The 25,562-nt window shown below is 43.6% G+C and overlaps 2 protein-coding genes and 4 non-coding genes across 6 annotated transcripts in view; 2 read left to right on the forward strand and 4 right to left on the reverse strand.

The window, feature by feature from the left end:
- itgb5 (integrin, beta 5) overlaps positions 1-10,032 on the forward strand; it is a 36,941-nt gene extending 26,909 nt beyond the window's left edge. Inside the window, exons 12-16 of the mRNA XM_084478109.1 lie at positions 3,044-3,266; positions 4,705-4,805; positions 6,618-6,737; positions 6,998-7,164; positions 8,513-10,032. Coding sequence (XP_084334235.1) covers positions 3,044-3,266; positions 4,705-4,805; positions 6,618-6,737; positions 6,998-7,164; positions 8,513-8,608 — 707 coding nt within the window. The 3' untranslated portion in view covers positions 8,609-10,032. The remainder of the gene's footprint in view (positions 1-3,043; positions 3,267-4,704; positions 4,806-6,617; positions 6,738-6,997; positions 7,165-8,512) is intronic.
- Positions 10,033-14,388: 4,356 nt separating this feature from the next.
- Positions 14,389-14,579, reverse strand: LOC311358932 (U2 spliceosomal RNA). The gene has a single exon (XR_014638129.1). It is a non-coding gene; the product is annotated as a U2 spliceosomal RNA (small nuclear RNA).
- A 3,489-nt stretch (positions 14,580-18,068) lies between these two features.
- LOC311358071 (CD209 antigen-like protein A) lies at positions 18,069-20,208 on the forward strand. Its single transcript, XM_084478063.1, has 6 exons — positions 18,069-18,138; positions 18,294-18,410; positions 18,656-18,814; positions 19,414-19,556; positions 19,764-19,864; positions 20,019-20,208. The coding sequence occupies exons 1-6, from the start codon at positions 18,075-18,077 to the stop codon at positions 20,161-20,163; spliced, it is 729 nt and encodes a 242-aa protein (XP_084334189.1). The 5' UTR covers positions 18,069-18,074; the 3' UTR covers positions 20,164-20,208.
- A 1,472-nt stretch (positions 20,209-21,680) lies between these two features.
- Positions 21,681-21,871, reverse strand: LOC311358934 (U2 spliceosomal RNA). The gene has a single exon (XR_014638131.1). It is a non-coding gene; the product is annotated as a U2 spliceosomal RNA (small nuclear RNA).
- A 1,265-nt stretch (positions 21,872-23,136) lies between these two features.
- Positions 23,137-23,352, reverse strand: LOC311358940 (small nucleolar RNA U3). The gene has a single exon (XR_014638137.1). It is a non-coding gene; the product is annotated as a small nucleolar RNA U3 (small nucleolar RNA).
- Positions 23,353-24,707: 1,355 nt separating this feature from the next.
- LOC311358933 (U2 spliceosomal RNA) lies at positions 24,708-24,898 on the reverse strand. The gene has a single exon (XR_014638130.1). It is a non-coding gene; the product is annotated as a U2 spliceosomal RNA (small nuclear RNA).
- Between the last annotated feature and the right edge of the window lie 664 nt (positions 24,899-25,562).

The following is a 25,562-nucleotide window of genomic DNA, read 5'->3' on the forward strand; positions in this document are numbered from 1 at the left end:
CGAAGTGTTTACCCTCTTGCTCACATGCAATTGGATGAATTCCGTTTAGCAGGAAGCCAATTCGGCACGTCGGGTCCGAAACTCCAAACCACGTCCCTTTTGTCTCACCTCTATTGTGCGTTTGTTTTTAGTTTTTTGCCCGCTATATCCTGTCCTGCACCGCAGCAGGTTGGGTGCGAGACATCAATTCACCCGGTGACCACAACGCACCGAGACGTGGAGAAAAGGAAGCAGAGGGTTCAAAAGTTCACGATCGGATGCTTGTCACATTAAGGCAGAAATAAACACATAAATATCGCACTGAGATTTCCTCATTGTGCTTAAATACATCAACCCTGGACAGAGATTTGGCAACACGACCAGGTGAAATAAATGGTCAGAAAGCAGTGTCATAGACATTTGCTTTAGGAAATAGGAATTTTTAACTCATGCCTAATTTCCTCCTCCACTACCACGGCTTACTTAGTCATTACAATGCCCACTTAATGTGACCATCAGGTGATGTCGGGGACACCACAATGACAGGCAGAAAACCAAGAAGGAAATTGCGTAACTTAACAAAGTTAGGATGATTCATAAACCTGCACTCTCTCGCACTCATCTGTTTTCCAGGGTGTAGCTCTTATTCCATAAAACCTGCGTGCGTAGCTCCAATCCGTCCCTTCTTTCTCGTTCTGGTGATGAAAGGTTAAGGAACAGATTATCATCAAGAAAATAATAATAATGGGCCAGGTTCATAGGATAAAAATGCTAAAGGGAGTGTCATGTTTGTTCTGCTAACATTGAGTGACCGGACAGACCGGTCCGTAGAGTTTAGTTTGTAGAGTCGGTATTAGTTCTCTTTGATATGGTTAAATGATTAACCCAGTAACAATTATTCATGTAAAATAATGTTTACATTATAGATAACAAGTGGCCGGTTGCTGGAAAGGTAAACTAAGAGATGTATTGATCACTGTATGATGCCGTTAAACTGTAGGGGAGCTAAACATAACCGGTGACAGAGGACTAACACTCTTGTTGACATTTGGGACTTACAGCTTCAACGTCAAAAAGAAAAACACACTATTCTTGTGAAATTGTGTCAAAGGCACATGTGGAAGCACCTTGTTTGACAGCTAGATGTTGACACATCTAAACCTAAACCTATACCCTGTGTCGGTTAAAAAGAGAAAAACCGCCTCTATCTCTTCCTCATTGATTCCCTGGGAGCCCTGCCATCTCGGTAACAACATTCTCCCATGACCTTAGTGCTGGGACTCATCCAGACAGCTCAGTTGGCCATGCCACCGCCTACCACTGGTCCCGTTTTGGGAGCGGTGCTTTAAGCCACGAAGTGAGGAAAAAACTCATCTTCAAATTCAAGCATTTCCATTTTGTAGTGTGCTCCACTATTAAATTAATTGTCTACACTAACAGCCTCACATGGATTTTAAGTTGGATAACATCATCTACTAAATGGCTCAATGTACCGTTTTCAGATGGCAAGATCTTAAAATGTATATAAATAAGGGCTTTCTATGTGTTGTCAGTAAGGCTCTGTCTGTATAAACTCCAGATAGTGTGTTGCATAACAGGTCTGGGTTATGGTAACCGGCTGCGTCTGCAAGTTGTTTTTCTCCTTCAGTGTCTGTGACTTTAAGCGGTGCAGTGATCTGTTTCCCATTATCCCCAAGTACACTGGCTGCTGGTCAAGTCTAGAGCTGGCTTTAAAGTTATTTTTGCTGTCATCACGGTTGCCATCAGTAAATATCTTGTCTATTTGTCCAAAATAATAACATTTATAGAATTTGTCATGATGTGTATTGTATGTATGTGTGCTTTTAGTGTATAATGTCATAAGCCCCGTATAATTAATAGAGGCTAACATCCAGGTCTTGAGCTAACACCTAGAATATGTTGCAGTAGTTCTCTTGATGGTCTAGCCAAACCCAAGTTTAATGATGGCCTGTGGAATTTATTTTAACAGAAACTAAACCGTGCAGCAACCCAGAGCCACTTGGTGAATTAGTAGTTTTCATTCCTATAAAGTTATAGTATCCCTTCCTTGTGTCTTTTAACCCTAAACTTGACCCAGTCACCTTTCACCATCAGCAGGCCTATGTTTATTGGTTAAATTTGCTTGCCCAAAAGCCTACTTAAACAAACATCTCCCAAATGATTGGCCTTGACAAAATGCGCCTTTGTCCCTTCGTGGTCAGCTTCCACGTTGGTCCCAGTTGTCAACGCTGGAGAGCGACTGAATGAGAGCCTTCTTTGTACGGGGTCGTCACGGACCAACGGGGGCAAAGCAGGCCTCCTTATTAACGCCACGGCCACCAGGTCACCGTGGCATGGATTCACGTCGGTGGGTTTTCCGCTGTAAGAACAGCGGTCACGCTGGAAGAGGGTGAGACAAATCAGTGTTTTGACTGGTGGGTCTCCGTGCTGTCTGAAGAGCTCACGCCCTTTAGGCGTCTTCTTGGACCGGAACCAGGAGGAGGAGAGAAAGGGTGGAAGGGGGTTTGGAAAACGCCATTTACCTCCAGGGGCTGGGATTTGACTGTAGAGGTGTGCGTAGAATGACCACGGCTGTTGCTATGGAGACCCTCAACACGTTTTCATTGGCTGTACACTACCCACGGTCTGAGTGAGGCACCCTAAGGAGATTACGTCAGGAAAAAGGAAACCATAAAGTGTGTGTGTGTGTGTGTGTGTGTGTGTGTGTGTGTGTGTGTGTGTGTGTGTGTGTGTGTGTGTGTGTGTGTGTGTGTGTGTGTGTGTGTGTGTGTGTGTGTGTGTGTGTGTGTGTGTGTTACTTTGTACCCTGATATTTGAACCATTTGGGTACATCTTGCATCCTGTGTTTATCTAACAAATCATCGTTCTTTAAACAATAATTCTACACACCTTTTGGGATGAAGGTTCAGGGTTCAGGCTCTTGGCTCAGCACCAAACGCAAAAATCGCCTGCTGTGCAACGTCCGAAGTGTAATTAGTGCAAACGACCCCCGGGCCTCCTCTGACCTGCCGCCTCCTGTCCTGTCCTCCCTCCCTCGGTCCAGGCCACGGGGAGTGCCACTGCGGGGAGTGCAAGTGCCACGCCGGCTACATCGGAGACAACTGCAACTGCTCCACGGAGACAACCTCGTGCCTCGCCGACGACGGGCAGCTGTGCAGCGGCAGGGGCCGCTGCGTGTGCGGCCACTGCCACTGCTCCGAACCGGGGGCCTTCGGAGACACCTGCGAGAAGTGCCCCACCTGCCCGGACGCCTGCGGCACCAAGAGGTAGGGGCCCCCTCTGTCTTAAGGGGATTTGACCGGCAGATTGGGTGAAATGTTAGAATGTATGTGGTGTAGATGCACAGCACTCTGAGGAGTTGTGGTTGCTAATGGGGGTAGTGGTAGCCTGGCTATTGCCAGACCAAGCTCAATCTATGATTGCACATTGGTCTGGGGAGGCTGCGGTCATTTTTATTCAGCACAAGAGGCGTGATCAACGGGGCCTAGTTCAAATGACTCTATATCTATGCAATTGGCTGCTTGCTGTCGCTTTCCTGTCGTCATTGTGTTAAACCATCCAATAGGCTAGATCCTCCGAGAAGGATCTAGCCTTTGTGGGGTTGAACAGGTTAATTCTGTGGCAAATGTGGTGGTATATAAGGCGTTTTGGGTAAATTAGCCAACGTTCGCTCCAGGGCTTGAGTCTGAGTGGACACTGTGATCACAGACTGGGGTCTGTAGGGTAATCAGTTCCTGAGTTATGGCGAAGCCTAAAATTGGACTATATGTTTTGGAAAAAAAAAAAAATATATATATATATATATATATATATATATATATATATATATATCTCATTTAATCTATACAAATGAATGAACATGTCAATACTGATTCTCAAAAGGTAATTCTGGCTACATGGCGGTAACTGAAATGACAGCATGGCTGTTTCCTGGCCCCTGCACTATTGCCGTACAAATACTAAACAGTAATTAAGAGAAGAATACCTGCCAACTAGTGTTCAATGGATCCTTCCCATCAGATAAAACCATTGTACAGCCCTTGGTTTGGTGTAGATCCTGTTACAATCAGACCGTGTTCCATTTGTTCCAAATGATGTTGAAGGCCAAGACACACTGTAATTGTAGTTATTAGTATGATGCTAACAGCAGTGATTGCTTGATAACGACATATGATAGACTTCTGGTTTCCATCAGAAGTCTACCGAAAACGTTTGAATTTCCAACAATTACTGGCAATGGATGTCATGGTGCATGCAGTGTTTGTTTTTTGATGCTAAACACTTCAAGAATATCCAATTAGTCATGACAGCTTACTACATGAATGGATAAACAACGTTGCTTTGGATTAGAAGCAAGGTACATGAGATGTGATGGTCATTCCTGTGCCACTGCTGACCCATCTTAACCTCCAACAGTCACCACTCCAAATTCTCCGAAGACTGATCTTTGAAGATTGAATATCTGCATAAGGTTGAAGATACCACAATCACTTTAGTGATCGCTTGGACAGACATGGCTCCATTTAATTTTGAGAAGTAACCTTGAGAAGTAACCTTCGCCTTCTGTGCCTGTCGGACTGTCTGACTGGAGAGAAAGACTGCCTATGCATTACTGATGAACATTCTTGAACAGTTATTGTGGTTCTCTACAAGCGGAGTAGTGGTGGCAGTTCTGTAGGTCTGATGCGCTCCGTGTCCCTGCAGGGAGTGCATCGAGTGCAGGCTGTTCAACTCTGGCCCCCTCGCTGACAACCAGACCTGTCAACGCCTGTGCAAGGATGAAATCATCACCGTGGAAGCTCTGAGTGAGTGCAAAGTGGCCTCCACTTACACACACACACACACACACACACACACACACACACACACACACACACACACACACACACACACACACACACACACACACACACACACACACACACACACACAAACAACGTACATGTATGCACATGCACACCACAAGAACACGGTAGGCCTCAACCGTAACATCAGACACAGATCCGCCTGGGACATTGAAGACAAAGCTCTTCAATGCACACTAAAAATTATAGTTAAATTACTTTTTAATTGGTTCTGCAAGGTGATTCCATGCGTTCCACCTTCAGGAACACATTGAAGGCCTTCTCTCTCCTTTGTGCTCTCACAAACTCTATATGTTGTTATAAAAATGGTCTATGATGTCCTAACCAGTGGCGTAAATATCGACGGTGCAACCGGTGCAGCTGTCCGGGGCCCAGACGCCGTCAGGGGCCCAGGGAGGAAGAAAAAAAAAAAATCTGATCGCAACTCCGCTACGGCATCGCCCACCCCCTCCCCCCCCCCCCCCCCCCCCCCTCAACAATCTCAGGGCCATCAACATGATGTTACGCCACTGGTCCTAACCAATTATCTTCTGCTAATGAGCGCAACATTCATGGCACATGATGATCAGTCATCCCGTCTCGACCCATCGGCTCTTGGTTCCCTTTGAACCTGCACTGACACTGGATAGAATCATGTTTAGGATTAGCTGTTCTTGTTTTAGCGAGAGAACACGATTGTGTGGGATGCACTATCATTAGATATGATGGGCGGTTGTGGACTGTGTGCAGAGCAGGCAGGCCCTCCTTGGTGTTTATGTTATTATCTGGCGCGTGGCCGTCTGGACACATCCACTGAGGCCTGCAATGTAGGGCAGCTACAGCCAAACCCTTCATTTGGTCGCTTGAAGCCGCTCCATTAAAGTATGGCATTTGACACAGTCACCCTCTCCACTCTCCATAGGTGGTATGCCCCGCCCACTACATGCATGGACCGCTGACAAGTTGTCAGTCAAGTCCGAGCCTTATCTTATTGGATCTGAACACTGTATAGATTATCAGTTATTGAACAATTGTATATTTCTATGTATAAGCAGAACATCTATTTATATATAGGCCTATATACATTTTTGTATCTGACTTAATATGTCCGATACAACAAATATCCCAGAACCATATCATATTTGTTGGATAAAAGGATCAAATAGGATAATAACACAGACAACAAGGATAGCATTTGTGTTATTAGTGCATCTCATACAAATGGTGCTTTGCTAGCAGTCCTCCCAAGAATCTCTTAAAGCTTCCCGAACTTCCCTCCCAGTCCAAAGGGAGAAACCAGCATCATGTCTGGGAATGTGTTCAGCGGGCCGTTCGTGCTCAGGCCCTGTAGGAGACAGCGATGGCTGCCATGACCTTGAAGATAGCCCATGAACCACAAGAAGGACACAGGCGGATCTGAAGAGCATTTCCATATTGGCTCTGACCCAACTCTGAGCTCATCGCATAGCGTTCCCTGCTAGGCCTACTGTGATGCTGTCCCCTAATGGACTCCACATGTGCATACCAGAAGATTTTTGGCTTGAAAAAAGAGGTGCAGGAATGGTGGATTGGACTGAGGAAGTGAAGGGGGGGGCTGTCGTGTTTGGACTGCGTTTGCCTGACCTCATACTCCCTGTGGGGCTCTGAATGTTTTGGTTGAGGTAGCCTGGGTGAAAACAAGGGCATCCAGAATCGGGGGCCCAGGCTTCTTTTGTCAACTGATTTCTTAGTCATCGTGTAATTGTTGTTTGTTCCTCCCTCTCTCCGCACCAGACACGGAAGACTCGGCTGGCGTGCTGTGCCTGTACAAGTCGGAGAACGACTGCGTTATGAAGTTCATGTACTCTGAGCATGCCAACGGAAAGTCCATCCTCACCGCCCTGAAAGAGCCAGGTCAGTGCACCTCGACGCAAAAAGCGCCACCACTAATAAAATATGAAGATAAACTCCGTTCCGTTCCAGCTAGCTGCCACCGAGAGCTCTCAGATGTGCGTTGTAATGTAACGTAACCGGTATAGTTAGGGTCCCAAGGCACCACACATTAAGAGCCGTCTTAGCTGATCCCAGACCATTTTTCATGACGCATTCTAACGTTAAGTGCTTTCTATTAACTCTTTGACGCTTTGGCCCCTCCACCCTTACGCCTCCATCAGAGTGTGGCGGAGGTCCAGACGCCCTCATGGTGCTGCTGGCGGTGGTGGGTAGCATCCTGATGGTGGGCATCATACTGCTGGCCGCCTGGAAACTGGCCATCACCGTTCACGACCGCAGGGCGTTTGCACACTTCCAGAACGCTCGCTGCCGGGCCCGATACGAGATGGTAAGAAACCCGACCTTTCCCACCTTGAATGTTGAATGTTTTTATTTAAGGCACTGATGTCATCGTTTTGGCTAACTCGTTTTAGCAGTTGGTTCTTCCCCGCTACGTCACCATGTCACCATAAACGCGACTCTGGCGTGACTCATGTCTCTTTTTCCTTGTGGCTTTTTTCTTCTTCTTTATTTTCTTCAGCTGTCTCTATCTCTTGGGTGTTTGGTTGTTTAACCAATTTTCAGTGTTACTGGAAGTGATGGAAATGGTTTCACCTGTTCTGCCACTGTCAGTCAACACTAAAAGCCGGCCCGTGTGCAGGCAGCCCACGGGTGCCTCTTTGTAACACCTCCTCGAGGAGCTGACTCCGTTGATTGGATGACAGTGGGAAACGGACACGAGAAGATTAGTTTCCTGTTTACTGCAGAGTGGTGGGACTGGGACACCCATGTAACGGACCAAACACTGTGGATCAGTGAGGGCTGTCGGATATACGGCTGTTCAACAACACTTCTTTTTAGAAATAAATACGGCGCCTTTTAAAGTTGTTCCCTATTTGTTGTTTTTATAGTCGCACTCACTAGCCAAAGTTTAAGAGAAGAGGGTAATTTAATAAATTGTGCAGATTGAAATACAATTGACTTTTATTTGTCTGAAGTGTAGAACAATTGAGTGTATGCCATGAGTTTATTGAAATGTGGGTGACTAAGAATATAATCTGTGGTAAATTGTTTGGAATCAACACATATCACATGGTGCACAACAAATTTCCACCCAACTATCAAGTTACCGTCTTCTGTTGGTCTGCTCTTCAACATGTAGTCATTTGTTTCAGGTGCCAAACACCCAGGTCCATTATACACGCCATTTAAAGAGGAAGCTAATTCAAAAAATAGATACTACAGGGACAGCACCATCTACTGGTCAAACTAGTAGATGGAAAACTACAACCTACAAAAAAGCAACTCACAATAATTTAATATTTTAATTCAAACCTTCCAAAGCAGCGGTTTTTGATTAATCAACCCTGTATATTCTTTCAGACAAGCGCCCATTTCACTGGCACAAACCATTTAAAAATAAGGCTTTTCACATCAATCCTTGTGACCTGACCCAAAGTCGTAAAACCTTCTCTTAAAAAAGACATAAGGAGAAAACACACTGCTGGCCTGCTGCAACTGTTGGCTCATTTCTCCCCGAGAAAAGCACCAAGCCACACATTGACATGCCTGTTTTGAGCTGTAGCTTTTTTTGTCAGATTTTTTTTTTCTTCATGTTCTTGCAAAAGTTTCTCAAGAAGCGATGCAATCTTACTCACTCCACCAATCCCCCCCCCCACCCCCCTGTGTCCCCACAGGCCTCCAACCCCGTGTACAAGCAGCCAGGCTCCAGCGACGCTGTGAGGGAGGACTTCAGCATGTTCGACAAGCCTTTCAACGGAGGGCACCACTGATCCCCGCCGTCCCCACACCACCGCCCCCCCCCCCCCCCATCCCCCATCCCCAGCCTCCGCAGGGCGGCTGCTGGCGGCGGGACCCATCCCATCAGCCCCGTCCCCGGAGGACAGGGTAGGGTAGGGTAGGGTCGGGTCAGGTCAGTGGACCAACGCTCACCCAACCCACCGGCTCTGTGACTACGCTAGGGGACAGACATGACCCGCGTGTGTCGGAGACGACGTGTGACCTTAGACAAATGGTAAGAAAGAAGAAAAAAAAAAAAAGGCTCTTTGCAGAGATAACATCTGACAGACTGCAGTGACTTAAGTGATTGGGCCTGCGGCGTTGCAATTTTGCAGCAGGTAATGACACCCAGAATGCTGATACTGGTATTGGTTTGTGTCCAAAAACAAGCTTGTTGGATTGTAGATAATGGACACAAATGCACACAAATGCACGAAAGACTTCATAAAGATACACAGCACATGACACTGACCTTTATAATCTTTTTGTATATATTTTTTTCAATTTGAAAAATGCCTTTTCTCACTCCCAGCTATGCTTTGTACAATACGGTTCCCTCAGTAAGGGGAACTTTATATAGCATCGGAGGATCTTCAGCTCCACAAGATTATTGTGACCGTGGTGTTACTAACAAATAATTAGCAATAGACATCCTATCTTTTGAGTATTTGGGTTCTTAGGTGGGGTCTGATATCTGGATCCCCTACTTTGTATGCTGTGTTCCCTCCTCATTGAACTCCATCCTGGTTATCTGCATTGTGAGACACTAACGAAAACCCCTGGGCTCCTCCAGCAAACTGTAACCAATCCAAAATGGATTTACTGATGCATTAACATAGGCCCAGAGATCAGGCCATTGCCTTGCGATGTATTTTCAGAATGCAGGGTTTTTCTGTATTCTGTACTGGTTCATCATCCTGGTGGCTTCCAAACAATGATTCTTATCATCCAACCAAAATAATCTAAGGGCCAGGATGATTTCATCACAAACTGTGGATATTGACCCGCCCTTCCACCAAGCCAGCTTCGGTAAAGGCCAGAGAGACTTGGAAAGGGAGTTAAAGATTAACGCACTCCGGAGGTGACTCACATAACTGCACTGGAAAAGCTTGGAAGTGGGTGGCGAGCAGCTAGAAATGGAAAGGGCGGGGGGGGGGGGGGGGGCAGTTTTTTGGTATTTTTGTGGCAGTCCTCAAGTTTCTGTGGCTGGGTGTGTGGGCAGACAGACAGACAGACGGGCGGGCGGCTGCGCGCACGCTTTGGCCCAGAAAAATATGAGCTCAACCACATGAGAACCGCCCGGGGTATATCCTCTACTATACGCTATGTGTCCGCACAGCCTTTCACAACAAGTTTATGCATCTGTACACAGACCAGGAATGGGAAAAAAAAGAACAATAAATGGATTTACATTAAGGCACGTGTCATTTTTTTATTTACATGTGTAATGTTTGCAAGGTTATTGTTGTTGACTAGAAGAAGTGGACAGTGTGAATGGTCTGGTCTCTTAAAATAACTAATTACCTTACAAATTAAGCTAAATTAAAATACTCATACTTGCAAATAAGTGCACTTATTTTTAAGTATGTTTCAAAGTTAAACAGTTAAAGGGGTAGTTCGGGACTAACCCTGGACATCAGATTTCCAAGTGAGCCAGTGTGTTATTAATCATTGGAGACCGTTTTCAACATGTTTCATTCAGTCCTTCTAGTTGCAGAAATCGCTGGTGCTAGCGCAAGTCGAGGGGAACTGCTAGCCTGCCAATAAAAACAGTTTTACTCACTCCACAGTACACCCGAGGCAAACCAATTATAACACCAGACTATCTATGTAAATGTCTGTGTTGGTAGAATAATGTTAGAAATAAAACTACCCTTGCAACTACCCCTTTAACGTTACAGGCTCCCTAGTTTACCACCAGGTACGAGTGATTTACCCTGGAAGTCCAGAGTTCTCATGAGAGCACAATTTGAATTTGCTGAGCGAGTCACTCTGGGAATGAGCAATATACTCACTCCCGATTGCCCAAACCCAGAACATTAACCAATCACATCAGTGTATCTGATATAGGCGGGCCAAATGCGTTGCTGTTTTACCGATTGTATACGGCAAGTCTTATCTATTGGTTAGCTCTGCTGGTCTGGATATGTCACCCCTTGTATTCTTCTGATTGGTCGTAGTGTTATCCAATTGTATGCAGTGATATTTTCAAATCCATGCTTGGTTCCGCCTCTCAAGTTGGGCCATTTTCATTACTCGTTGACAGACCCATACAGCTTTCTAGATGTGGGTCTGGATTTCCAGGCTAAGCGTGATTGCCCTTACAGCCGTTTCAAAATCTGCCCTGACCTGACATCACAAGTGGCACCTAGATGTCTGATGGATAGATCAGTCTACCAGCCTAGGCAGTGGATTGCAGCAAATTGCTCATCTATCCATCATACATCTAGGTGGACCCTAAGGCAAACGGAAGGGTCAATTTTTTTAAATGGCTTGTAATGGCTCATCACAATCACACCTGGTGGTACACCAGGGGCACTTTTAATAGCGACATCCCTCAGTGAAATTAACTTGTTCTGTCACTTGGTTTACAGAAACCACTCCTGTTTTTGTTACGATCATATACCCAGGCTAATAGTGAACAGTTTTAGCTTGTAATATTTTGTCACCCGCAATTGTGAATTGAATAAATAAAGGCCATTTCCCTTCAAGTTAGATCTTGAGACAGCGCTGAGGTTGTTGTTCTCTATGGGTACCTAATATATTACTCCTGTTTCATTATTATAAAGCTAACATCAAATCATCAAACATTGATCAATAAAATACAGTATTCTGCTAAAATATTTGATTCTTGCTTGGTCCTGAATGAGCTTTTTACGCAAGGCATGATGTAGCTATGACTAGACCGGCCGTTTCCAGTCCAACCCTGATTTGGGGATATGTTGATTCTGAGGTCACCCAAGGTGTGTGAGTACCATGGAATTCCTTATGTCCAACTGGAAGAAGATGGCCGTTATTCTAACATTTAACCCCTACTTCCATTTAGTACGTGGTTAAGTACTAAACTTTGAATAGGAAAACAACCGGAAATTGGGAAAATATGGGAAAAAAAAAAAAGGTTAGTAGTTAGCTAGATAGCTAGTTAGCAAACATGTCCAGCACTCATTTTTGGAAATACCTACAACTGCAAAAACAGCCGAGCTGATACCACGGTGTACTCCTATTTGTAAAAGACACTAAGCATACACATATTTTACATTGCCACTGAAATATTCAGATCCTACCCATTTACCATTAAAACTAACTGAGAAATGGGCTTAAAAGTGAGGAGTGAAGAGAACTCAGAACAAGAAAGATGGGAGTTCATCCTTATACTGGACTTGTGCTGGACACCAGGCTGAATGTAGCAGGATTAGCCGACACCCATGAAGGTTGGAGATGCTACCAGAAAGTCTCTTCCCTTCTGCCCTAGACTGTATCAATTGCGAGACCACTCGATGCCTATATCCTTTACCATTCCCAATAGTAGATTGGATTCAGACAGTTCTCAAGATGGGAAGTAAACCTATAGTTAGGGAGTGGGGGTCTGTGTCTGCCCCACAGCCTCTACAACATGGTCACCATGGTTCTATAGCTCACTTTACTGACTGTGTTTTTTTTTCCGTTGTTGTAGCACAATTGATATGTGATATTACCTTTTATGTATTTATTATTTGTTAACCATTTTTATGGCATTGGGTCTGTGTGTATGTGTTTTATTTTGAATGAAAATGGAAATCAAACTCAATGTTTGGATATTATACTAAATGTTTTTTTATGAATGTATACTACCCAGAATCGCACTGTGATTGGCTGGCAAAGTGAGGTCAGAGATGGTTCAGTTGAGGTACTAGGATGGGGACTGTTAAGTTTAGTAGGTTAAAGATGATTAAGTTTAGGTATTAGTTTAGAGATGATTAAGTTAAGGTACAGGGCTAGAGGTGGTTGTGTTCAGGTATTAGGTTATCGATGGTTAAGGTTAGGGCCGAGCCGGCCCTCCCTATACACAAAATAAGCGGCCCCTTAGGGCCCCCGACTGCCAGGGGGCCCCCAAGAAAAAAATTAATATATATATATAATTTCTTTATTTTTTTTAATACACAAAGCAATTGACTTAAAAGGAACGGAAACATTATAAACATACAGCTCATATTAGTAGTATAAGAAAACATTAAGAAAGAAATTAAGAATTTTGACTGTGTCTGTCTGTCCCATAGAGGTCTGATCATGATAACCTAAAATGACCTGATTCTGACTGACCTGGCAACCCTACACATGTTGTTAATGTGATGCTCGGTGTTGCTGAGAGGGCAACAAGCAAGGAGCATGATGTTTGATTCAGCGCAGGCGCTGGTTTGACTGATCCCAAACTGGCAACTGCGATCATGACGATACTGTACACGACAAAGCTAAACGAAGCTTGCTACCTTTGTCCGACATCGCCTCTCTCCCGCTCTCTCCCCCAGGGCCGGCTCTAGCCCTTTGGTAGCCCTTGGCGAGATTGAGTTTTGCGGCCCCCGTTCCCATAGCGAGCGGAGCGTTGCCCTGTTAATTGACATTACTACACTAAACATCACTGAAGACACATATTAACTGATTTACCTTTACTTTGCTTAGCAGTTTTTTCACCCACTTCAATTCAAAATATGAATTCCAACTTTCACCTCTGTTAAATGTGAAAGGAAAAAGCAGTTCAAAGGGTCAAGACTCAGTAAAGTAACAGTAGAAATGTGGTTGGTGTGTAAGCTTTACTTTGACTGTTTCAGTGAGTATACTTAATAAGTAGTAAAATAATTGCGGCTAATCATGTTCAAAGAGGTACGGATAAAAAACGTAAGGGTTATGAATGCATACAGTTGCTTGTTCTCTGTGGCAAAACTACTCTATCAACCGCAAAGCAGGGCCCCAAAATGATCCTGCTTAGGGCCCCCAGGTGTACAGGGCCGGCCCTGGGTTAGGGTCAGGGTAGAGGTCATTCATATTTACTAAGAATCGATTCGCTAGCCAATCACAGCGCGATTCTGGGCAGTGTGGGATAAGAGGGGTGGGATCATGTGGAAAAAAAGGTGATGTAAATCGTCTTGATTGAGCTGACTGACCCCGACAGCAGCATGTCTGCGTGGTTATATCGATTATAATCAGTGGTTTAGCCCACACACAAAAAAAGGCCATTTGGGAATTAAAAGAACCTCAGCTTGCGTGTTTGTTGTTGAGTTTGCTCTCTGCATCGCCGATGCATGCAATTTGCACAAGCCGTGGAATCGACTTCACAACATTTCTCTTTGGAGGTAGAAGGCATTTGGATCTAGGCAGGTTTTTCGAGATTGGAAAGTGAGGATGGATGATGAACAAAACATTTTAGGAAGCTCCCATTCTGACGCCATCTAGTGGATATAATAAGCATTCCAACTTCAACCAAAACGAAGTACATTTTGCCATCCGCAGAGGGCGAACCATTCCAGGCATCCATAACCTCGCAGACAAGTAACAAAAAAACGAAAATAAACACGAGATTTACATTTACGTCTTATTCGGAAAATCTATAGCCTACTGCCTTTAATTACAAAATGCAGAATAACACTCGACATTGACATATGCCAAGTCCAAGTGTATAATAGTTTATCTTTGTGGATAAATATAACACCACAGCGATTAGACTACTTCAACAACACACGGCAAGTACTTCGGCTTCGATTAACGAAATGCATGGTTCCAGTTTAATATTGACAGCATTAGGGGGTGCACCGTTCCTGGAGGTACTGCAATACCAGGTCGATGCGTGGAGTGGACGGAGCAAGCCCCTTTTCCATCTCCCAGTTCCAAAAATCAATTTAATATATGGTCCCCGGGTAGGGGACGTATCAGATATTAAACTGATAAGAACAGATACTACACTTGATCTTAGCCAAAAGGCCGAGAAGCGATACCCAATAACTGTCAGTGCTATGGACCACTTCTCCAGGTATGTCACTCTCACAGACGGTTTACAAATTCTGCAACAGAACAAACGAATACAATATAGACCGCTCATCGCCATTCGACTACCACATATAGCCTGTTACACTACTTATATTTAGCCCAAAAATAACCATTTTATTTAGACTCATGATTCGATCCAAGACCTACTTGGATTGGAGTGACTGATGACGTAGGCTGACATGCGCCAACCAGAATGCTAGAGAAGTAAAATGCGTTTGTTGTGACGAATTAACATTATTTACTCCTGACTGACGTAAATTCCAACTAAGGACACATTTTTACGAGTCAATTGGGTTAGTTTGGTAAAGGTTTAATGAACCTAACCATAACCTTTCAATGCAAGATAAAATGCACACGTTTGGAAGCTACTACTACTCCATCTAGTGGACAGTTTAGGTCACCAACTTCAACAAAACCGAGATGTGTGTGAAGAAATACACTCCTCGGTGTCAAAGTTCTTATTTAATGACAAAGAGGAAGAAGCCCTGCAGCAATACACAAAATAACAACATAAGCTACAACCAGTAATTCCTACATGCACATGTCTAACAAATATATTCAGGAACTTGACCAACCTTAACAACTATAGTAATTAAGAATGACTTACATGAATGATGTTAACAGCTTAATATAATATGCTCTGTAACAGGAACGTCTGTAATTAGGGCTCTCAAGTCTCACGCATTAGGCGTGAGACACACGCAATTGAACCCATTCACACGCTCACACACCACACCAGTCAGGATAGCGCCCACCAATTTGCGCCGCTATTTAACAGTGGAACAGGTAGGAATCAAATGGGTTTCCCGTACGTAGGGTAACCAGACGTCCTCTTTTGCCCGAACATGCCCTCTTTTTGAGACACTTAAAAAAAAATTCAAAATCGTCCGGGATTTTGTGTGTGTGTGTGTGTGTGTGTGTGTGTGTGCGCCGTGTGCATGTGTGTGTGTGCAGGTGTGCGGGCGTGTGCGGACATCCAGAGGCTGCTGGCGTCCCTGCTGGTTCTCCAGTTGATGCGGCTGGACGGTGTGGCTGAGGGGAGGCTGCTGAGGAGCCTGTTCAGCCTGGACACGCCCCCGGAGAGCAGGTCTCTGCCCTGACCGAGCACCCCGACACTACAGGGCCCTCCACCCAGACACTACAGGGCCCCCCACCCCGACACTACAGGGCCCTCCACCCCGACACTACAGGGCCCTCCACTCCTGTCCCCCCCGACACTACAGGGCCCTAAACTTAGCTGTTTTACTTTTTTACTTGAACCCTATTATTTTCTTTTATTGTATGACAATTTTTATATGTGAAGCACTTTGAGTCTGCCTTGCGTATGAAAAGTGCTATATAAATAAAGTTGCCTTGCCTAAAAAGTTAGTAATTTCGTCTGGTTTAGTGATAAAATTGCCCTCTGCCTCTAAGAAGGACAGTGTTGGTCTACCACTTTTTCCCATTAGTTGATTAATAACATTCCACATGGTCTTGCTATCTATACTAATATTGCTAATTCTCTTGTGATAACACATCTTCTTCTTGGTTTTATTCAACGTTGTTACAAAGTTTATTAGTTTACGATACATACTCCATTCGGAGGTCTATAGCAGCACCCTATTAACATTGGCTTTATATACGGAAGTTGAACTTGCAGCCAAAATACTTCCACCTCTTTACATCCTAGATCATTCCTGGTTTTAACTGGTATATGAGCTTGATGATAGATGGCTACCACACCTCCCCTTGTTGTTCCCCTATCTAGTGTATTATATCCCTCTATTTTCAATACGTCACTGTTTATTGCTGGATTCAGGTGTGTCTCTGATAAGTACATGTAATTTATGTCCAGTCAGGATTCCAGAAACATCAAAAATGTTATTACATAAACTACAAATATTCAAGTGACCCAACCTCAATCCCTTCAGTGGTAAAATGGGACTATACATTAGTGGTGTACACCAGTAACAGATTCAACCAACATAACTTTAACATAACATAAGCTATCCTCTGAAAAAAAACTCTTAAACACACAACGTAAAGTTTAAACACTCCCCACCCAACCATCCATCCCCACCCCCTCCCACCCCTACACAGTGTCTCAGTAAGAGCCGTATGCTTAACGCCAGCTCCTAAAAGTCGAGTTCATTCATGGCTCTGGATGAAACTAACCTATAGTGCAGTTCAGTCAGGTTTCGGAGGTTTCTCCACAGCGTCCCAGTGAGCCTCCGCCTTCTGGTGATCCGTGAATCTTCTCGTCTCATTTCCAAGCGTAATGATCAGGGTGGCCGGGTGAATAATTCCATGCTTCCACTCCTGAGCTTCTCCCGAATCTCGCCAAACTTTGCCCTTCGCTTGCCCTCCGCTCCATATCCGACGTAAGGTCAGAAGAATTGAAGCTTCATCTCCCCATGTCTGAGTGTGTGCTCTTTTTTAGACAGCATCAATATCTCCTCCTTCGCCATTTAATGTTGCATCCTCATAATCATTGTCTTATTCCCAGGGCGTACACAGTGGGCAATTTCAGTCTTGATCTTGCATTTAACCAGCTCCTTCATAAGATTGTTCATGTAGGCTGTAGGATTCCCCTTTTCAGCTCCTATCGGCAGACCATGGACTCTTAAAATAAATTTCCGACTGTGCGCCTCTAGCCTTTCCAATTTATTCCTACACTACAGGGCCCTCCACCCAGACACTACAGCGCCCTCCACCCAGACACTACAGGGCCCTCCACTCCTGTCCACCCAAACACTACATGGCCCTCCACCCACCCTACAATACAGGGCCCTCCACCCGACACTACATGGCCCTCCATCCTGAAACTACAGGGCCCTCCACCCCGACACTACAGGGCCCTCCACCCAGACACTACAGGGCCCTCCACCCTACACTACAGGGCACTACACTCCTGTCCACCCAGACCACAGCACCATCGCCTGTTTTCAATTGGATATACAGTAAGAAAAGAGGACTTGAATCTAAAGTTGATGGTACTGAATAGAAAACAAACCACCTCCTCATGAGGCCCTAGCAGCTCTCAGGTTGAACCAGGGTCCAGGGGCTTTTCAAACTTTAGTTAACAAGCTTTAACTTAATTAACTAATTGAATCCAAGTTTTATTCATTCAGAAAGAACACGCAGTAGGCCTACTAAATTAACTAAATTATGATATGATATGATGATATGATATGATGATATGATATTAATCCTCTTGTATCATCATATAATAATCATGACACCAACAAGAGTTTTTATTCTTTTTTTTTTAGAAATGGATAAACAGAAGAAAACCCTGAGAAAATGTGAGAATGCGGAAGTTTGTGTGAAAAAAACACAAACCCACCCCCAACTACTTCCTCTTAAACAAACTTAGAAAGAAGATACAGCGCCTTCATACCACATCCCAGAGCGCTCTCTGTCTCCAGCTGAACCAGGGGCCCATTTAAGATAGTCGGGACAATGGAGGAAATCTACATCAACGTTGACACACTGAAATCATCAGCAGCTTCACCAAACCAGCCAGGTAAAACTAGTCCACATCACAACGATGAAAAAATCCACAACATTAACAGATGGAATGACATGTTTCCACTAGTGTGATATTTAATGTGTTTATTTGCATGAAACACAAGCAGAAGGGTTTGGCGTCTTCCTCTCTCTGTTTTTTTTTGGCCCCAGGGCTCCTGGGACCCAGAGCCAAGGGAACGGGGAGGAGGGGGTGGGGACCTGTGGCAATTGGTCTGGGGCTTCTGTGTGTTGGTCTTCTGGCTGGACTCCTGCTCCTTGGTGTACGATGTGAGTTTGGTTCTCATGAAAAAAAAACAAGATCTGAATCATTGAGGACATCTTTAAATCATGTTTAAAATCCCAAACGATTCAGACAAGTGTTTTTGATATACCTATTCGAAGATCTTGGATCTTTCAGTTTGTGTGTGTGAGTGTGTCCTGAAAAAAAAAATAGCTGAGACACAGCTTTAGTGGTGATGTGGTGGGCTAGTTTCTGTTTCTATAGAGATATGAATGTCTTCTCATCATTTTAGATTCTGTCACAGTAAAGGATCTCTCTGTGACCCAGTCCGAATTGACGGAGCAACAGAAGGAACTCTCTACCCTGGGGGAGGAGAGAAGCCAGCTGAATTCAAGCCTCTTCTCCCTGAAGCAGAGGTTTGATGAACATCTGAAGGAGAACATCAGAAGGAGTGAGTGTTCACATGTAACTGTGGCTATGCTGGCTTCATGTGTTGGTCAACCTTGAAAAGGTTTGTCTAGGACTTAGACAAACATCTTTCATTTATTACATTTGTTAAAGCCTTGCTCTGCTGTGTCTTTCTGTGTAGTTCTGCGGTCGCTTTCCCCTATCATCCCCATCATGATAATTGGAAATTGCGACATGTTTTGGGCAACATTTACATTCAACCACACAGTTTTTGACAATTTTACTCACCACAGATGAGACGTTTTCTTCGCAGACTTGACTGTTGTCATTGTAGCAGTATTAAAGCTCAGAAAACAAACTCAATGCTCTGGATAACGGATACTGTCAGGCATATTCCAGCATCTGTGACCCTCTGTGATCTCATGACTCTGTATAGACCCCTAGGCCTATATATTTATTATTTCACGTTTTTAAGATTGGAGAATGTATAAATATGGCACCTATAGATAGAGCGGGTTCTGCCCCATGTATGGGTGCCTCTTAAAGGGCTAGTGTAGCAGATGTGGCTCGTGTAGGGCTTATGTAACAGCTGTACTGCTTGTACTGCTCGGCATTGGGGATGGCCTCTACTTGACCTTGCAGACCAAACGTGCCCAGATGGATGGAGGAAGTTTGAGAATGCCTGCTATCATCACTCGGACCATAAGAATTCCTGGAATAACAGCAGGAAGGATTGCATGGCGAAAGGAGGTGATCTGGTGGTTATAGAGAGCTCCCAGGAACAGGTAGGCCTATAGAAAAGCCATTGACCATCTTTATTTATTTCAGTGTATCTCAACGTTATTCTTGTCAGGCTGCCCTTTGAAATGTTTTTGTACCCCCAATGATCAAAATGATTCTTACATTTATCCTGCTAAATCTAGCCTGCTCCACTCTGCCACTCTATAATTACTAATTAGTAATCATTTGTTTTGGTTAATGTGTTCCAACAGAAGTTCCTCTCAGAGAATAAGGGAGATTTTTGGATTGGTCTGACTGACTTGGAGCAGGAAGGGACCTGGAAATGGGTTGATGGAGCACCACTGATTCTAAGGTGAGAGAGAGAGAGAGAGAGAGAGAGAGAGAGAGAGACTAATGTGATCAATGCACAATATGTAAATTATTTTAGATTTTATATTTGATTTATTGAAATATCTGAATTGTTTCATTACACAAAATACATTTTTCCCAATCTGTTTCTCTGTAAGCTATTGGGGTAAATTGGAACCTAATAACAACGGGGAAGAAGACTGTGCCCATTTTAGAGATGAGTCTAACTGGAATGACTGGAATGATGTGTCCTGTGACAGCAACCGGAGATGGATCTGTGAAGCACCTGCAAAAGACGCTTAGATCTCAATGGCTCAATAAACAGGGTTCAAAAGTTGTCGTTATTGGCTTGCATGAGTGTATTTTTAATATCAGCTATATCTGAAAAACTCATGTACCTTATTGATGGTGCAGCAGTCATGCAACAGTACTTGCCGCCCCCTGGTCCTAGTGCCCGTTGAGTTTCATGAGGGAAAATTACATATTCTCTTTATTGAATGGTGTTGGATTTAGTTTAATTGTAGTTTTGAGTTGAATTGGATTGAGTTAAACTGTTTTCATTGTACATCAATAAAGGTATTGAATGAGGTTTAGGAAATGCCATTGCTTCCATTTCCTTGAGTAAGCTGAACGTAAATGAAATGAGATTTTCTCATTTCCTCTGCTGCGCCGAGCAGAGGATCTAGGGCGGCGTCTTCTCCGGGTGGACGTCCTGACGATGATTGAGGTACGGCACACGGCTACGATGGTTGGCAGGAGAAGTACTTGCTGGTCTTCCTCGAGGGACTCCCGCAGAGAGACTCCCTTAGTCTTTGTTTTCCCGGGTCTTACTTCGGAGGGTCCTGACGCTACAGCTGACGCTGACAATGACCTTTAACCGCACAACGAACATCACGCAGCCTTAGCTCCGCCCAGCGATCAGACCTATTGTTCACCTGGTGACCGAAACTGGCTTGAATGAAGAGTTAAAGTTAGCCCAACTAACTGCAATGCTAGACACAAAAGTTCTTAGTTTCTGGACTCACCAACAGCAAGATAACATTCTTAAAGACAAACATAAAATGTAACACCTGGTTTTGTCTCGATCATCTTTGCTCATGGTGAAACAATACTGAACAGTTTTAGTTTTTAATATTTTGATTGACACCCTCTATTGTAGATTTAATAAATAAATGCTTCAAGGAACGATTGCCATTTCCCTTCATGAAGCGACATCTTGAGACAGCGCTGAGGTTGTTGTGCTCTGTGGGTCCTGTAATGGTCCATTCTTAGTAAAGCATTATGTTTCATTATTATAAAGCTAACATCAAATTATCAAGCAACTTTGATCAATAAAATACAGTATTATGCTATAATATCTGATTCTGCTTGGCCCTGAATGAGCTTTTTATGTAACACAAGGCATGATGTAGCTATGGCTAGACTGGGCGTTTTCAGTCCAACCCTGATTTGGGGATATGTCGATTCTGAGGTCCAAGAAAATCCAATCTGAATTTACGTCAGTCAGGAGTAAATAATGTGAATTCATCACAACAAACGCATTCTACTTCTCTAGCATTCTGGTTGGCGCATGTCAGCCTACGTCATCGGTTACTGCTACGTATGCAATGGATTTGAGATTGAGATGAGATTCTATTTTAGCACACTACGGCAGACAGGATAATCTTGGCCGATTTTCGTCCCGATTCGGCTGCCATGGGAACGCCACCCCGATTCTCGTAAGGGGCAAATCGGCCACGATATCGGGACATTTATCTTGTAGTGTGGGGTCAGCTTCAGACGTTCGTACTTAATGGATTCGGTTTATTATTGACAGCATTAGGGGGTGCACCGTTCCTGGATGTACTGCAATACCAGGTCGATGCGTGGAGTGGACGGAGCAAGCCCCTTTTCCATCTCCCAGTTCCAAAAATCAATTTAATATATGGTCCCCGGGTAGGGGACGTATCAGATATTAAACTGATAAGAACAGATACTACACTTGATCTTAGCCAAAAGGCCGAGAAGCGATACCAATTGACCATCAGTGCTACGGACCACTTTTCCAGGTATGTCACTCTCACAGACGGTTTACAAATTTTGGAACAGAACAAACCAACAATTTTACACCGCTAAATGTTAAAAACATAGCCTGTAACGTTACTTATATTTATCCCAAAAATAACTGTTTTGTTTAGAACATTGATTCAATCCATTGCATACGTAGCAGTAACCGATGACGTAGGCTGACATGCGCCAACCAGAATGCTAGAGAAGTAGAATGCGTTTGTTGTGATGAATTCACATTATTTACTCCTGACTGACGTAAATTCCAACTAAGGACACATTTTTACGAGTCAATTGGCTTAGTCCGGTAAAGGTTTGATGAAACTAACCGTAACCTTTATCAATGCAAGATAAAAATGCACACGTTTGGAAGCTACCACTACTACTCCATCTAGTGGACAGTTTAGGTCACCAACTTCAACAAAACCGAGATGTGTGTGAACCCTATATGCTTTTGTGTGAACTGCAAACCCTGGCGAAAACAAAATCAATACGTTTCTACAGGTTGCCTTAATACTATTATTATTTATTATCAATCTCAAAAAATGGCAAATAATACTGTCTCACCTGACACGTTGTTTCCATGTCACAGAGAAACAGGTCAACTAAATAAATTGAAACGGATTGAATAATATGTTTGAAACATAACATGTTTGTAATATACCTACAATTGAATGGTCTACGGTGCAAGTGACAAGCTAGGATGTGATCTCTTCAGTCATTGTATGATCGCATGTTTACGTAGAAAAAATATACACAATGTGAACCCAAAAGGGGTAGATACATTTTCTTTGGGATTCCCCCATGCCAAGCGAGCGGAGTAGGTAGGCCCTACTCGTTCCAAGCGAGCGGAGTAGGTACTTTTGTGTGACGTAAATAGGCTGCTGGTAACTGATTGGCCGGCGGCTGTAAATGGGAATAATCACTCAAAGTTAAGTTGTGTCCGGCGTGGTTGGAGTCCACGAACCCGCTCCCGAGGGGGACACTGATCAGCGTTTCGCATTCAGACATTCAGAACTCGTTATCATAGGTGGCAATAGACGAACCAGTAGGTATTTTTAAACCTGCAATGCATGTAACTTCAAACGATTTAGAACAGGCCTACATACCATTGGACTAATATAATGACACCCTTCACAGTAACTCCTACAGTGAATTTAAGATATTCAACATAACTATAACTCAAAAACAGCTTACCATCATTTTAACTTTACACAATATCTGCAGCTAACCACTCAGATCATGTTCCCTACCTCCAGGCACCACTAGGGCGCAAGGAACGGTCATCAATGACAAGGAGCGTATGAAATTAATCATTACTCATTGCCCGCTTCGCGCTCAGAAGGGAACATCAGTACTCTTCATCATGGTTAGAGTAACCGATCACTTTCGTACGATATTTCGCAAGTCAAAAACTATAGAAATGATCCCTGAAAGTATGATCTTAGTTGTAAAACGGGCGCGGACGAGAGCCCATTCATGGGAAAGTCGTTCTCACTGGTGGTTGTGAGGTTGAACTTTCACAATATTTACGCTCATGTCAATATAACGGATATTACTGATACTAACAAGGTTATTGAAACTGAACTCTGGCGTTAATGACCCAGACATAATACAAAGAAACACCATTTGAAAAGTCATCCTTTTATTTACCCTGAATGTTTAAATGTAGACTATAACCCCAATATTGTTTTAATACTGGGACATGAGGACAAACATCGCTATAGAATGACGTTCAAAATTAGTAAACTAAGGGGGAAAATACAGGAACCCCGCACGACTATGTTAAAGGAGCGATATGATAAAGAGATATCGAGATAATAGTACCCACATCTCTTTGCGAGACACGGGGTGCGTTCACAAAAGTACCCCCCCTGTCGGCATCCAGCTCCCCCACTGCTTTAGTTCAACTCACATCCGACATCCCCGTATATTTATTTTGTGATTTAAAAATAATAATTAAAAAAAAAAATATATATATATATATATCCTATCAAGTATCAAAGAGCACACGAAATTCGTATGCCTAGGCTACTGCTATATTATTGTACAGGCATTCCAAATTCGGCGTGTGTAATAACCTGTCTACAATATAATAACCAGCACAGAGTGAAGAAACGATTTACTACTTCATAAAGATACCACCCGCTGATAACCAACTTCAGGAGACATAATGATGATAATGAGGTTATTATATTAGACAATTTCTAGATCTAACCACTCTGATCATGTTCCCTACCTCCAGGCTGCACTAGGGAACAAGGAACGGTCATCAATGACTAAAATCTAAATTAAATCGATCGCTTCCACACTGATATACGATGGATCTCAGTTTACTATTGACAGCATTATGGCGGGTGGTGACAATGTGAGGAGTACGGAGGAGGGAGGGGGAGGACTTCAAGGGGAGAGAAACATTTTAGGAAGCTCCCATTCTGACGCTATCTAGTGGATATTAAAAGCATTCCAACTTCAACCAAAACTAAGTACATTTTGCCATCCGCAGAGGGCGAACCATTCCAGGCATCCATAACCTCGCAGACAAGTAACAAAAAAACGAAAATAAACGTGAGATTTACATTTACGTCTTATTCGGAAAATCCATAGCCTACTGCCTTTAATTACAAAATCCAGAATAACACTCGACATTGACATAGGCCTATGCCAAGTTCAAGTGTGTAATAGTTTATCTTTGTGAATAAATACAACACCACAGCGATTAAACTACTTGAACAACTCACAGAAAGTGCTTGGGCTGCGATGTGCGCAATTACTGGTTCCAGTTTAATATTGACAGCATTAGGGGGTGCACCGTTCCTGGAGGTACTGCAATACCAGGTCGATGCGTGGAGTGGACGGAGCAAGCCCCTTTTCCATCTCCCAGTTCCAAAAATCAATTTAATATATGGTCCCCGGGTAGGGGACGTATCAGATATTAAACTGATAAGAACAGATACTACACTTGATCTTAGCCAAAAGGCCGAGAAGCGATACTCAACAGCTGACAGTGCAAAGGACCACTATTCCAGGTATATCACTCTCACAGACGGTTTACAAATACTGTAACAGAACAAACTAATACAACATACACCGCTCATCGTGAACCACATATAGCCTGTTGCACTACTTATATTTAGCCCAGAAATAACCATTTTATTTAGTCTCACGATTCGATCCAATACCTACTTGGCAGTAACTGATGACGTAGGCTGACATGCGCCAACCAGAAGGCTAGAGAAGTAAAATGCGTTTGTTGTGATAAAATAACATTATTTACTCCTGACTGACGTCAATTCCAACTAAGGATACATTTGTACGATTGAATTGGGTTAGTTTGGTAAAGGTTTGATGAACCAAAATAACCTTTATCGACGCAAAATAAATGCACACGTTAGGAAGTTACCACTACTACTCCATCTAGTGGACAGTTAGTTTAGGCAACATGGTGTCTAGTTTAGACACCATGGCGAAAAATATATCTCAAGATATGGCAAGAAATACTGTTTCGTTTAACGAATTGTTTCCAAGTCACAGAGAAAGAGGTCAACAAAATGGCTCTTTGGAGGAAATAGATTCGGGCGATCCTTACATGTGTGAAAACGTGTTGAATAGACCTGCAATTTATTTGGCCACGGCGCAAGTGACAAGCTTGTATG

The sequence above is a fragment of the Micromesistius poutassou genome (assembly GCF_964030765.1).
Source record: "Micromesistius poutassou genome assembly, chromosome: 14".
In the NCBI taxonomy this organism is placed as follows: domain Eukaryota; kingdom Metazoa; phylum Chordata; class Actinopteri; order Gadiformes; family Gadidae; genus Micromesistius; species Micromesistius poutassou.